This window comes from Antechinus flavipes, chromosome 5 (genome assembly GCF_016432865.1).
Source record: "Antechinus flavipes isolate AdamAnt ecotype Samford, QLD, Australia chromosome 5, AdamAnt_v2, whole genome shotgun sequence".
NCBI classification, from domain to species: Eukaryota; Metazoa; Chordata; class Mammalia; order Dasyuromorphia; family Dasyuridae; genus Antechinus; species Antechinus flavipes.
In genome coordinates this window covers 123,027,306-123,039,766 of record NC_067402.1, presented here as the reverse complement: position 1 = coordinate 123,039,766, position 12,461 = coordinate 123,027,306, and the positions used below count along the sequence as shown (strand labels likewise).

The window sequence follows — 12,461 nt, the reverse complement described above, 5'->3', positions numbered from 1 at the left end:
ACAATAAGAGCGAAGATCGTGGCTATTCATGTTCCTCTTAGAAAAATAAATCCATACATCCCATGAAGAGACTGACTCAAAATATAGTGACAAGAATTAGTCTGTCTTTTTTTTACTAGAATAATAGCTTCTTCAGACCCAGACTTCTACACTGCACCCTATCACAACACATTGTGTCAGGGAACAAACTTTCTTTATTGAATCTCCTCTCCCAACATGTTCTTCAAACTCTGGGTTTCTCCACTGGAAACAAAGGAATAAGTTGGATGGGGGGTTAGTGGGAAGTGAAAATGGAATATTATTTATTTTATTTTTCTGCCCAACATATTGGCACTCCTGGATGCCCTATAATTCAAACATCCTGGGATAGAAGAACATTTTGGAAGATTCATTAGAACCTCGATTATATCCCTTTCAATAGTCATTTATTAAGTATCTACTGTGAGCAAAATATTGTGTTAGATGCTAAGAGAGCTACATATCAAGACGTGGGCTGTACTCTTTGCCTTAATGGAACATAGAATCTTTCATAGAGAAATGGCAAATTTTCAAGCAAATCTTAGTACAAAAAGAATATGATGGTAGCTGATACTGGAATGGATTTGAATTTTCAGGGCTTACAATGCACTACCTACTAAATGCTTATTCATCAACTGAGTTATTAAGTTGGAGTCTAAAAGGTCTAGGATTCAAATTCACAACTAGCTGTGAGACCCTGGGCAAGTCACTTAATCCTGTTTATGTCAGTTTCCTCATCTGTAAAATGAGTTGGAGAAAGAAATAGAGGACCATTCTGGTATTTTTCCCAAAAAACCCAAATGGGATCATGAAGAGTTGGAAATGACTAAACAACAACAACAACAAAATTATCCATACTTATTGTCCACCATCCAACTCCTCTGAAATTTGTCTTCTCCTGATTAAGCTACTTTCTTACGTTTGTCTAGTGGCAAAGGAAATTTTGGGTGTTTGGGAAAGGTTGTTTCTCACCTCACAGAGAGAAATAGAGTCTATACTCAAGCAGAATCACTGAACTTGTGAGACTTGTGATAAATCAACAAGTTCATGACTTCAAAATTGAATCCTTAGTAATCCTTATTCTCACAACAAAATCATATGATTTCAGAGAGACTTCTTGACTGGACATTAAGGCTAACCAATACTTGAGCAAAATTCTCCTCCCTGTATTATATCTCTGACAAGAAATGACCTATTTTCTCCTTGGAGACCTTCCTGGAAGGGGAACTCACTAGCTGCTGAGGAAGTCTACTAAGAAATTGTAATGATAATTAAGATCTTCCTTGTGTAAGAACTGAACAAGGCAATTAGATGTAGAGTTGGCCCAAAATGGAATAGACTCCTCTTAAAAATAGAAGATCCATCCTCAAGAGAGCTTCAAGCAAAGGCTGGGTGAGGTTTGGGTTGAATGAGGTGACTTTTTAGGTCTCTTTCTGTGGAACTCTGCAAGTTCACTTATTTCTCCTGACAACTGGAGAACAAATCATCCTTAATCTATTTGCTTTCCCTTCTACCTCTTGAAAAGAGCTACATCGTGGTCAACTGCAGTGTTTCATCTAGTATATTTAAGATGATTAGTTCCAGACTTCAAAGAGGACCCTCATTGCAAATACATCTACATCCACTGGCAGATTTCTTTCCACCAATTTATCAATAATGCATTATTAAACATATAAATGTCAAAGGAAGGAATTGAACGCAATTCTTACTTATTCAAAGCCCATGTTGAGGCTAATTAAGTCCTTTTTGTGTGTTTTCACCTTTTGTTTGAATGGAAAGCTCTTGAGAATATTTAATAAAGGTTTTTCCATTCCATATTAAATTGCAGATCTGACTTTTGAGATAGGATTCTAGGAAAGAAAAAGGGGGAATCTTTTTTATTATAAAATATGTGAATCCATGTTTCCTTTCAAAGCAGAAACAAACAAAAGTACAGAATGTCAGAATAGTATCTCTCTCTCCCCTTACAGCTCTACCTGCATAATAAAATTGCTTTTTACTATAATAATGATTTCAAGGGCCCTGATTCATGGAAATAAGAGCTGAAAGAGTCCTCAGAGATCAACTCATCCAAATTCTTGTAGAGTGTTTTTGTTGGTTGTTGTTTCTTTTTCTTTTTTCTTTCTTTCTTTTTTTCTTTTCTTTTCTTTTCTTTTCTTTTCTTTTTTTTCTTTTTTTTTTTTTTTTTTTTTTTTTGGCAAGTAAAGAAGCTCAGAGAACTCAAAAGAAATGCCCAAAGTCATATAGGGAGGAAATAACAGAAATCAGAATTTAAATTCAGATTGTCTGAGTCTATCTACTCTGTGTTACCTCTTTAATTCCAAGCAGTGCTATAAACTAAAATAAACCATGTAATCTGTTTCAATTTCATATTCAGAATTTGATGAATTTAATAGCACCCAACTGATTTTCAAACTACAGTATAGGTTGAGAGCAGAGGGGAAGGACCAACATTACCAAAATCATGGAGAGCACAAAGGCTACAGGGGGATAATCTTTGCTCACAGAATTCAAATGGAGACCTGTGTTCTGCTTCTTCCTACTCTGTGTGGGGTGATTCTGCAGCAAAGAATTAGCTGCCTGAGGTTATCCACTAAAGCTGGACACGCTCAGTAAAGGCAAGCCAGGTGTATTTACATTTCATGTTTTCATTGAATCACTTCTGCCTTCAAATCCTATTTCTTCCTTTGCCTTATTTTTTTCTAGCTTCTGAGTCAGTCCAATATACAGCAGTGTGATTACTCTACAGCCCTGAAACAGTGTAACAGGGAGAAGAACCGAACTTCATCCATCATTCCTGGTAGGTGTTAGCACATTCAGTATTGAATTAAACTAATTTTTATAGGATGATGTCTGTAAATGGTTTGGGTTGTAGATACTTTGAGAACTCCCTTAGAATCAACATGGCTCGCCACGACTACATTGAGGCAGAATATTCTAATTTTTCTGATGTATTTAGTAAAAAGGAGTGTTGAATGATTGTAGCCATTTTAGAAAGAAGAAAACATGTGAGATACCCAGAGCAATTACCTGCGGGAGTCTTCTTCACTTAAAAATCATCAGAATAAGTGAAACTGCCTCCAGGGACAAATTAGTTCAAACTGAACTTTTTTCTTACAGTGGAAAGGTCAAGGGTTGGCATTTCATCACTGACAGGGGAAGGCACAGACTACATCAATGCCTCTTATATCATGGTAAGTCATGTGAGCTGCTGTTGAGTCTTCCCTAGTGCCTGTGCTTAGTAGACCAGAGAAGGGGTGGGGAGATGGGGTGTACATTGTGTACACAGGTTGGAGCAAGATTACCTGGTAAGGACACTAATAGGTGGAGGGAGGAGATCCAGGAGAAAGCTTCTTGACCTTTCTGGAAGCACATTGCCATAGATAGCAGTATCTAGAATCAAAAAGCTAAATAGATATTAACTGTATGTGTGTGTGTAAGAGAAAGAGATTATAAGAATTACATACATTTCTTCACTCTCAGCCCTGGTTCTTACCATCTGATATGTCAAGTATGACTCCTGATTAGGATCAGGTCACCTAAAAGAGCAAAGTGTATAGCACAAATAGGAACATTTCAATCATCATCAAATTAAATATCACTTAGACCTATACTTTTGAGTCCTGGACATATTTTTATTTCTAGATTCACTTGGGAATATATAAAAGCTGTTTCTAAATGGAATGACAAAATTGGCCTGTATTTCAGTGAAAGTGGAAAACAATTCTGGTCTTCTTAGACAAAAGTTACTGAGCATTGTAACTGAAACAGTGGTAGCAAGCATTTTATGTTTTGATTATAATGCTGCATCTCAGATCTTTTGTTGTAAATAAATACTGGCTTTTCCCCTCAAATATCTTATAATATCCACAATATTATTTCAAAGACTTCACCCTGCTTTTTCCCCTATTGCATCACCTTCTCTAGATTGGTCTTTCATAAAAACTCTAATATTGAATAAAGGTTGATGTGATGTGAAAGACTTTCTTATATTTATCATGTTCAAAAAATTTCTCTCTTACATGAATTTTCTCAAACTGAATAAAGCATAAGCCTCAACTAGTAGCACTGCCATATTGCTTTCATTTGTATGTTTTTGTTTCTAGCTGTCAGACTTGCCTTCTCAGCTAGACTTTTTGTTTTTGTAGGGTTATTATCAAAGCAATGAATTCATCATCACACAGCATCCCCTACTTCACACTATTAAGGACTTCTGGAGGATGATATGGGATCATAATGCCCAGCTCATAGTCATGCTTCCAGAGAGCCAGAATATGGTAAGGCTTTGTTGTCATTTCGATAGCCCAGATTACAAGGAAGCTAGCATCTCAAACAGTTTGCCACAACATTAACCAGCATTAATTCAGTCGGTTTCTTGGGCCAAAATTCTGCTTTTTGGTCACCACTCACTGCTCCATCATAACCATGTATGTCAGCCCTATCTCTCCCTTGTCCTTATTCCAGGATTTTGATTGAGTGATTGTTCATCTTTCATCTTTAAAGAGAACCAATGAATATCCCAGACTACCCTGCCTTTCAACTATGCCCTCTTTTAACAATGATTATATTGTCAACAATTTCCCTTTTCATAAGAATTGCTCTCTCTTCCAGAAATTATTGGGTATATTTTGTGTTGAATATATCATGTGTTGTTTCCCCTCCCCCTTTAAAACGTAAAGTTCTTGAGGACAAGTTTTGCCTTATTTTTGCCTTGACATCCCAAGAGTCCAGCCCAGTGTCTGGCACATAATAGTCAATTCAGTTGAATTGAACCAACACTGATTATATAAAAGACATTATGCTAGGCTCTAAAATTTCAAAAACAAAGCCCAAACTGCACTTACCCTCACAGATCTCGTTGTCTTCTATAGAATGAAGTCTTAAAATGAAAATAAATAACTTTTTAACATTCTAATACAAAAAAGCAGCACTTTGATTAAGCATATCGCATCTATACTGATTGGTTGTTATTATTTTTGTTTTTTTCCAGTTTGGAATATTGTCATTGGAGTTATAATACTCCCTATTACTCCTTGGACTTTATGATACCTTCTCTCTAGTATTAAAAGTATTAAAAGATATATTTTGTTATACTTCAGTTTTTTTCCCTACTGCCTTTTAAAAATTAATATGAATTTTTAAAGGTATAATTTTTAGTCTCAAAGGTACTTTTTGAGGTAATGAGACATCATTGTTTGGAAAATCACTTAGCCATACCCACATGCCTTCCCTATAGATCTCATTTGAAATAATTTAGAAATATACTTCTGCAGTTTAGGGCATAGAACACACATATATGTATACACACATACATATACATGTACATATACATTTATCAAAATTCAGATCGTTTTCTGTGTGTCAGAAAAGTAGAAGCTTTCACTTACCATCTCCTGAGTTATTTTAAGGAAATCCTGCCTATTTCTTTACAACAGTGAGAAAACATATTGGTGTGTAATTATGGATTTTTATGTGTCTTTAGAGGGCCTTGAGATTCATTGCTCCTACTTCACTTAGTTTTACATTCTTCAGATAATACTGAGCCACTGGCACCCCTTTACCATATTCTGCCATTGTTGACAGTAACAGCAAATGTGTCAATGTGTGGAAGATGATTGGGAAATAAAATGGCAAGGTTGTGTGGCTTGTCCCTAAATAACTGTCAAGTGCTGCATCTTCTTAAGTCCTGTTTTATTCTGCACATGTCATTATGACCTTAGAGATAGGGAAATTTATGAGAGCTAAAATGGGATTCAGAAGCAAAGGCTGAGACGAATTTTTTCTTCAAGCAATTAGCTTCATTTCATACTTTGACCTTTGGAACATGAAAAATTTATATAAATGATGCACTATTAATACTACTTGGCTTTCTGTGGACTAGTGCCCCCAGATCTACAAATAAAGCAGCAAAATCTTGTTACTTTTCCACTCCTTACAGGCTGAAGATGAATTTGTTTACTGGCCAAATAAGGATGAGCCTATAAATTGTGAGAGCTTTAAGGTTACCATGATTGCTGAAGAACACAAATGTCTCTCTAATGAAGAAAAACTTATCATTCAAGACTTTATCTTAGAAGCTACACAGGTATTAAAGATGTATCTTCAAGTGATAAGTGTATGGGAACAGATCCTCTCATTTAATTTATCTGAGTATATATATACCTGTACATATGTGTGTATCTAGGCACGATTATTAATATATACATGTAATATATAAGTGCATGTGTTCATTATTTAGTTAGAATTTTATTTTTCCTCAATTATATGTAAAACAATTTTTGACATTTGTTTTTTAAAACTTAGAAATGCAGATGCTCTCCTTTCTTCCCTCCTAACCCCCTTCATTGAGAAGACACATATGAAGTCATGTAAAACATTTCCATAAAAGTCAATCTGTGTATATTAAGTGCATATATCTACTATATATATAATATATATGTACATATGGGTACAATTGTGTTTATATTAAAAGCAGCTAGAAGCCCAGTGGATAGAGTACCTGAGCATGAAGTCAGGAAGATTGGAGTTCAAATCTGGCCTCAGACATTTCTTTGCTGTATTATCCTGGGCAAGTCACTGAACTCTGTTGACACAGTTCCTTAACTGCAAAATGAACTAGGAAATGGCAAAATCATTCCAGTGTCTTTGCCAAGAAAACCCTAAATGAAATGGGGTTATGAAGAGTCAGACATGACCAAAACAACAGCGATAACTGTTTACTAATTGTGTGACTCTGGGTAAATTACTTAAGCTCTTGGTCTACTGAAGAAGGAAATCACAAACTGGCACCAAGAAAATCCCATGGACAGTACTGGTGTTCTGTGATCCAAAGGGTCATCAAGGGTAGAACACAACTGGATGACTGAATAGCAACAACAATGTATGTATTGAGTGCTTACTTTACACACAACACAATGCTATTAGGGGAGATTAAAAAATAGACAAAGTCTCTGCCCATATGGAATTTATAATCTAGTAGAAAGACACAGCCTATTCACAAAGAGCTATAAGACAAAATAAATCATGATCACTTTACTTATCAAGCTGTGTGCCCAGAGCAGTCTACTGGGAAGATGCTACAAAATTTAAAATATTGTCCATATCCTAATAAAGATTATAGTCTATTATGAAAATGTAGCATAGTAATTGTTATTATAGTTTATAGTGATATAGTACTTTGGGGTTTGCAAACTGTTTTACATGTATTATCTCATTTGATATTCGCAACAGTCTTGTGAACTATTATTATTTCCATTTTAGTAAAGAGAAAAACTGAGTCTTAGAGCTGTTAAGTGACTTGCCCTACTGCTGCATGACTAGCATCTGAGGCAAGATTTGAACTTGGGTTTTCCTGGTTTTGACAAGTCCAGTACTTATCTACTATACCAACTGATTGCCTCAAATAATTGTGACTGCAGACTAAAGCAAGATGAGAGAGGGTCATTTAGAGAATTAGTATATAGGAAGGTTTTCTGGAGGGGTCCTATTTAAACCCAATTTTGAAGAATAAACAAGATTTCAGTTGACAAAGATGATGAAAAAGGGATTTCAGGCATAAGAAAGACTATTTAAAAAAAAAAAAAAAAGACAAAGGTACCAAGGTGCATAGTAGGTGTACAAGAAGTGCTGTGAAGTCCATGGTATAGATTTAAGATATGCTCATTGGAAAACCTAATCTAATCTCAATATCAATTACTTGTCCAGTTGACCAACATGACTACACTCCATTGATAATATGAAGGTGGTGGTTGGTTCTCGGTGATTTTTGCCAACATAACACAAGCTGTGTCAGAATGTTATTTCCAGTATATAAAAGCCTCGAGATTCCTAGTTCTGTATTCCATAAGGCCCCTTTCATTCCCTTCAAATTCCACACATATTATTTTAATCCTAAACCTTTGAATCACTGTAACTCAAAAATACCAATGTTATCTTCCAAATAAATAATAATATTTTAGATTTATCTTTGTAATTAAAACCTGGATTAATTTACAATCCTTTGCTAAGAGACAGCCAACCTTCAGTTTAGGGTTAGCTTGAATTGTCTACCCATGGGCTTCACTTGGGGATTAATTATTTTTTTCATTCCTTTAATACATACATGGAGTTTCTAGAAGTAAAGATATTATTCTATTAATATGCAAAATGAACTATTCCCACAGCTCTCTTGTAGTGTGATTTAATTATCTTATCACAATTACTTGTGTCAATATCTCATGATAAAATAACAATCAGAATGTCCCACAAAAGATGGTAATTTTGTCCTCTTTTCAATAGGATGATTATGTACTTGAAGTGAGACATTTTCAGTGTCCCAAATGGCCAAATCCTGATAGTTCCATTAGTAAAACTTTTGAGCTTATAAGTATCATTAAAGAAGAAGCTTCCAATAGGGATGGACCCATGATTGTTCATGACGAGTAAGTCTTCAATTTTAAAATATATTTTATATCTATTTCTTTAGAAATGGAAATATAGTTGTATACTCAATTGTGTCTTCATGTTAATGTGATTATGTTTTCATGTACATATATTCCATATATGATTTGCATAAGTGGGGACTTTTCTAAGGAAAGGAAAGGAATATTTCTCTTTGCAAGGCCCTCCTGTTCCCCTGCTCTTCCTGGAGCCTCCATATTATGAAAGGGATGAGACACCTGCCTTAAGATTCAATTCTTGGAATTCTGATCAAATCAAGAATAATAGTATTTTTGATAATCATCTGATTTTACGATTTCATGTTTTATCTACTGAATAGTTTTTTTTATACCAGTTGCTTTTGATAACAACCACCAAAAAAAAAAAAAAAGCCTTATCAAAGATAAGCTATCTAATCTTCACATAAAATTAATTATAGAGCCTATATTCAGAATATATACTCTTTTGTCTTTTTCCTCCATAATGGATTTTTAGCATGCTTGTGTTCAGAGCAAATACAATCATGATCAATGAGAACATTCTTAGGTGGCCGATTTTCCACTATCCAGATCAGATTGTATTCATTTATACCTCCCACAGTATCAAGATAAAAAACCCATACATTTCTATAGAATGTCCCCATTGTCCACTTAATCTGTGAGGATTTTCATTTAAGACCATAACTCTGTATAAGATGGCAAAAGCAAATATATGAAGAAAGATAATTTGATGCTTCTATATCAAGGTTATATCCCTAGTGTGTTGTGAAAAATAACATCTTGATACCTTTTAAATAATGTTTTTGATTGCTTTCCTTTCCACAAAGGCATGGAGGAGTGACTGCAGGAACTTTCTGTGCACTAACAACCCTCATGCACCAACTAGAAAAGGAGAATTCTGTGGATGTTTACCATGTAGCCAAGATGATAAATTTGATGAGACCTGGTGTCTTTACGGACATTGTAAGTACATGTGTATTTTTGTTATTTAAAACTCTATGACCAGCCTTTTAAGATCTTAGATGTTTTAGAAACTTAGAATTCTCAAAGGCATCAAGTGGCAGGAATTAATTTGTTTCCCTAGGGACAAAATGAGAAGATTCCTAGATTATAAGACAGGTATTGTTTCCTGAGTAGTTTTCTTTAATGTTTATTTTTTGAGAGAAATTGGAAAATAAAAGGAGAAAGAAAGAAATGTTTCCTATCAAAGAGAACACATATAAACATATATGTAGAATCACAAATTTTTCAAGTTGGAAACAAGTTCGTTGGCTGCCATCTAATCCAACCCATGCTAAAAAAGAATCCTATCATTGCAATATTTCCAATAAACAGGCATCTAGTCTCACTTGAAATAACTCTCCTACCCCTGAAGAAGCAGTCTATTCTTTCTGGGTTTAACACTGATTGTTAGGATGTTTGTTTGCTTGTTTGTTTCCCTGACAACCAGCTTAAAGTGACCTCTTTGCAACATCCCTCCAGTGGTTCTGGTTTTGACTTCTGGGTCAAACAGAACAAATCTAAGGCCTCCTAAACTTAATAGCCCTTTAAATACTTGAATACAGATATTATTTCCTTCCTGTAGCTTCTCTTGTCTGAGATGCTTTTCAACATTAGAAATGTCTTTCCTATTGTGTCCAAAATTGAATGCAGTACTATAGATATAGTCAGATTAGGGCAGACTTCAGATGTACTATTACTACCTTATTCCTAGAAGTTATGTTTCTCTTAATGAAGCCCAAGATATCTCTCTGTCTCTCTGTTTTTCTCTTTCTGTCTCCCTATCTCTTCTTTGTCTCTGTGTCTCTGTCTATATCTTTCTCTGAATCTCTCTCTCTGTATCTCTGTCTCTATGTGTGTCTCTCTTTATCCTGTCTCTCTTTCTCTGTTCTCTCTGTCACTGTGTCTCTCTATATGACAAATGAAAGTTATCATGTCCCACTGATTTTGTACTTTACAACAATTAAATCCTCAAGTATGAGATTTTAATACAGATCTTAGCCATCAATTAAAAATGTGAGTATTTTTCCATGATTTTATGAAAACTTGAGACAAAATTGAGTTGTGTTTAATATGCCTCCAACTACAAGTCATTTATTTTGATAAAAGAATTGCTAACAAAGTCTATCACAAGGATTTTTCCCCTTTTTTTTTCTTCCTGGAGCAAGGGAGATAGAAAGATGAAAAAAGTTCTCATTAATTAAAAAAAAATTTAAAATTAATTTTAAAAAGAATTAGGCATAGTCTCATTAGTCCTTCTTAAGGATCAGTTGCATTGCCTTCACATTATATTATATCATATTAGCTTACATTGCATTGTATTGTATCAACATATATCATATGTTATATTGTATTATATCATATTATATTGTTTGTTATATTATTATTTATTTCTCTATTCTGTAGGAGCAGTACCAGTTTTTGTACAAAGCTATCCTCAGTCTGGTTAGCACAAGGCAGGAAGAAAATCCTTCCACATCACTTGACAGCAATGGCACAGCTTTACATGATGGAAATGTGGCAGAGAGCTTAGAGTCTTTAGTTTAGCCCATCGAAACAGTCCCTACAGTTGAGCATTATTGTTTTCATCCTTAAATTATATGGGAAAATTTATCCAATTGCAACGTCATCTGTTTACTTCCCATCAAGCAAGAATACTTTTGATGGTGTATGATCTTACTGCCAAACTGACATCATTAATAATGTGTGCCTTTTTGCAAGATTTCTTGTAATCCATTTGTTGTGTATGAACTAAATCAACTGAATTTTACAGTGTTTCTATTAACAGAATTGTGGTGGGTTGTTTTTTATTTTCAGTATTAGTTTCCTACCATCATGTTTGATTGTAACTGAAAAATCTAAATTTATAGATACTAGGAGTTCTCAAGGATATAAACACTTTTGTTTGTAGGGTCAAATTTATGGCTGTATTTGTAGCAATCTTCATTGTTTGCCAGAAATTAAACTTTTAATATAGTCTTTTGTAAATAAAACACTGTTCTCTGTAATATTCAGCATTTTACATCTGCAGTATTCATCTAAAGTAGAAATAATCTGAAACTTACTGTAAATACTGCTCTAGTAACTATTCCATGGACCAAATTTATATTTATAATTGTAGATTTTTATATTTTACTACTGTCAGTTTTCTAGTTCTGTGTACTTGCATTGTTAAAATGATATAGTTCACTTTCTGTTTTTACTTAAAGTCTTCTGGTATCTTATTGTGCAGCTAAGTGATTAATCATATTCCAGCATGTAATTTTAACTTTTTGTGGAAAATAAAAATACAATTGTTTTGAAATGAGACTTTTTATAAGACTAACATCTTAATTGGCATCATTTAAATTGCTTTTACCTACAGTGCTGCAAAAATAAATATAAATAGTGTAGTCACTTCACATTTAAATACTGTCACACTGATCAGTAGGCAGCAGTGGGTTGTGAGTATGGGAGAAACAGAAATAAGGTAGAGGATTCGGGAGATATCAAGATTCAATTACAGATTTGAATAGGCAGGCTGTAAACAAGGGGCAGAATAAGCAATGGGTCAGAAGCCATGTTGGTAGACAAGAACTAGGAAGGCCCAAATAAATACTCCAGAATAAAACAGGACCAGAGATGCAAAGCTTTAGGAAACAGTGAGAATCTAGAACTAGAGGATCTTCAGAAATAAGACTTGTGAAGAACATAGATGGAAGGTGCAAGTAGTAACAAAAAGACCTTGATAATTCATGTGGTACCCATTCCCCAAATAGAACTAGCACCCAACTAGAATGTAATGGCAACTGCTAAAAGGTAGATTCTAGGTCCTGAAACTTAGCTCTTACAGCAAAGCTTGAAACTATTATTTTAAAAGGGGCACAGTGGATAGAGCACTGAACTAGGAATTGGGGAGACTCATAATCCTGAGTTCAAATTCTGACACTTAGCTGAATAGTCCTGGGCAAGTCACTTAATCTTGTTTGTTCATCTGTAAAATGAATTGTAGAAGTAAATGGTAAACCACTCCAGTATGTCTACCAA

General features: G+C 34.5%; 1 protein-coding gene across 4 annotated transcripts in view; it reads left to right on the top strand.

Annotated features, from left to right (window-relative positions):
- The window catches only part of PTPRZ1 (protein tyrosine phosphatase receptor type Z1), a 246,362-nt gene extending 234,618 nt beyond the window's left edge, over positions 1–11,744 (top strand). For all 4 annotated transcript variants that reach the window (XM_051963556.1, XM_051963555.1, XM_051963557.1 and 1 more), the window contains 7 exons: positions 2,725–2,818; positions 3,139–3,212; positions 4,167–4,295; positions 5,957–6,103; positions 8,296–8,438; positions 9,263–9,398; positions 10,842–11,744. In XM_051963556.1, the coding sequence (XP_051819516.1) occupies positions 2,725–2,818; positions 3,139–3,212; positions 4,167–4,295; positions 5,957–6,103; positions 8,296–8,438; positions 9,263–9,398; positions 10,842–10,982 (864 nt within the window). In that variant the 3' untranslated portion in view covers positions 10,983–11,744. The remainder of the gene's footprint in view (positions 1–2,724; positions 2,819–3,138; positions 3,213–4,166; positions 4,296–5,956; positions 6,104–8,295; positions 8,439–9,262; positions 9,399–10,841) is intronic.
- The last annotated feature ends 717 nt before the right edge of the window (positions 11,745–12,461 follow it).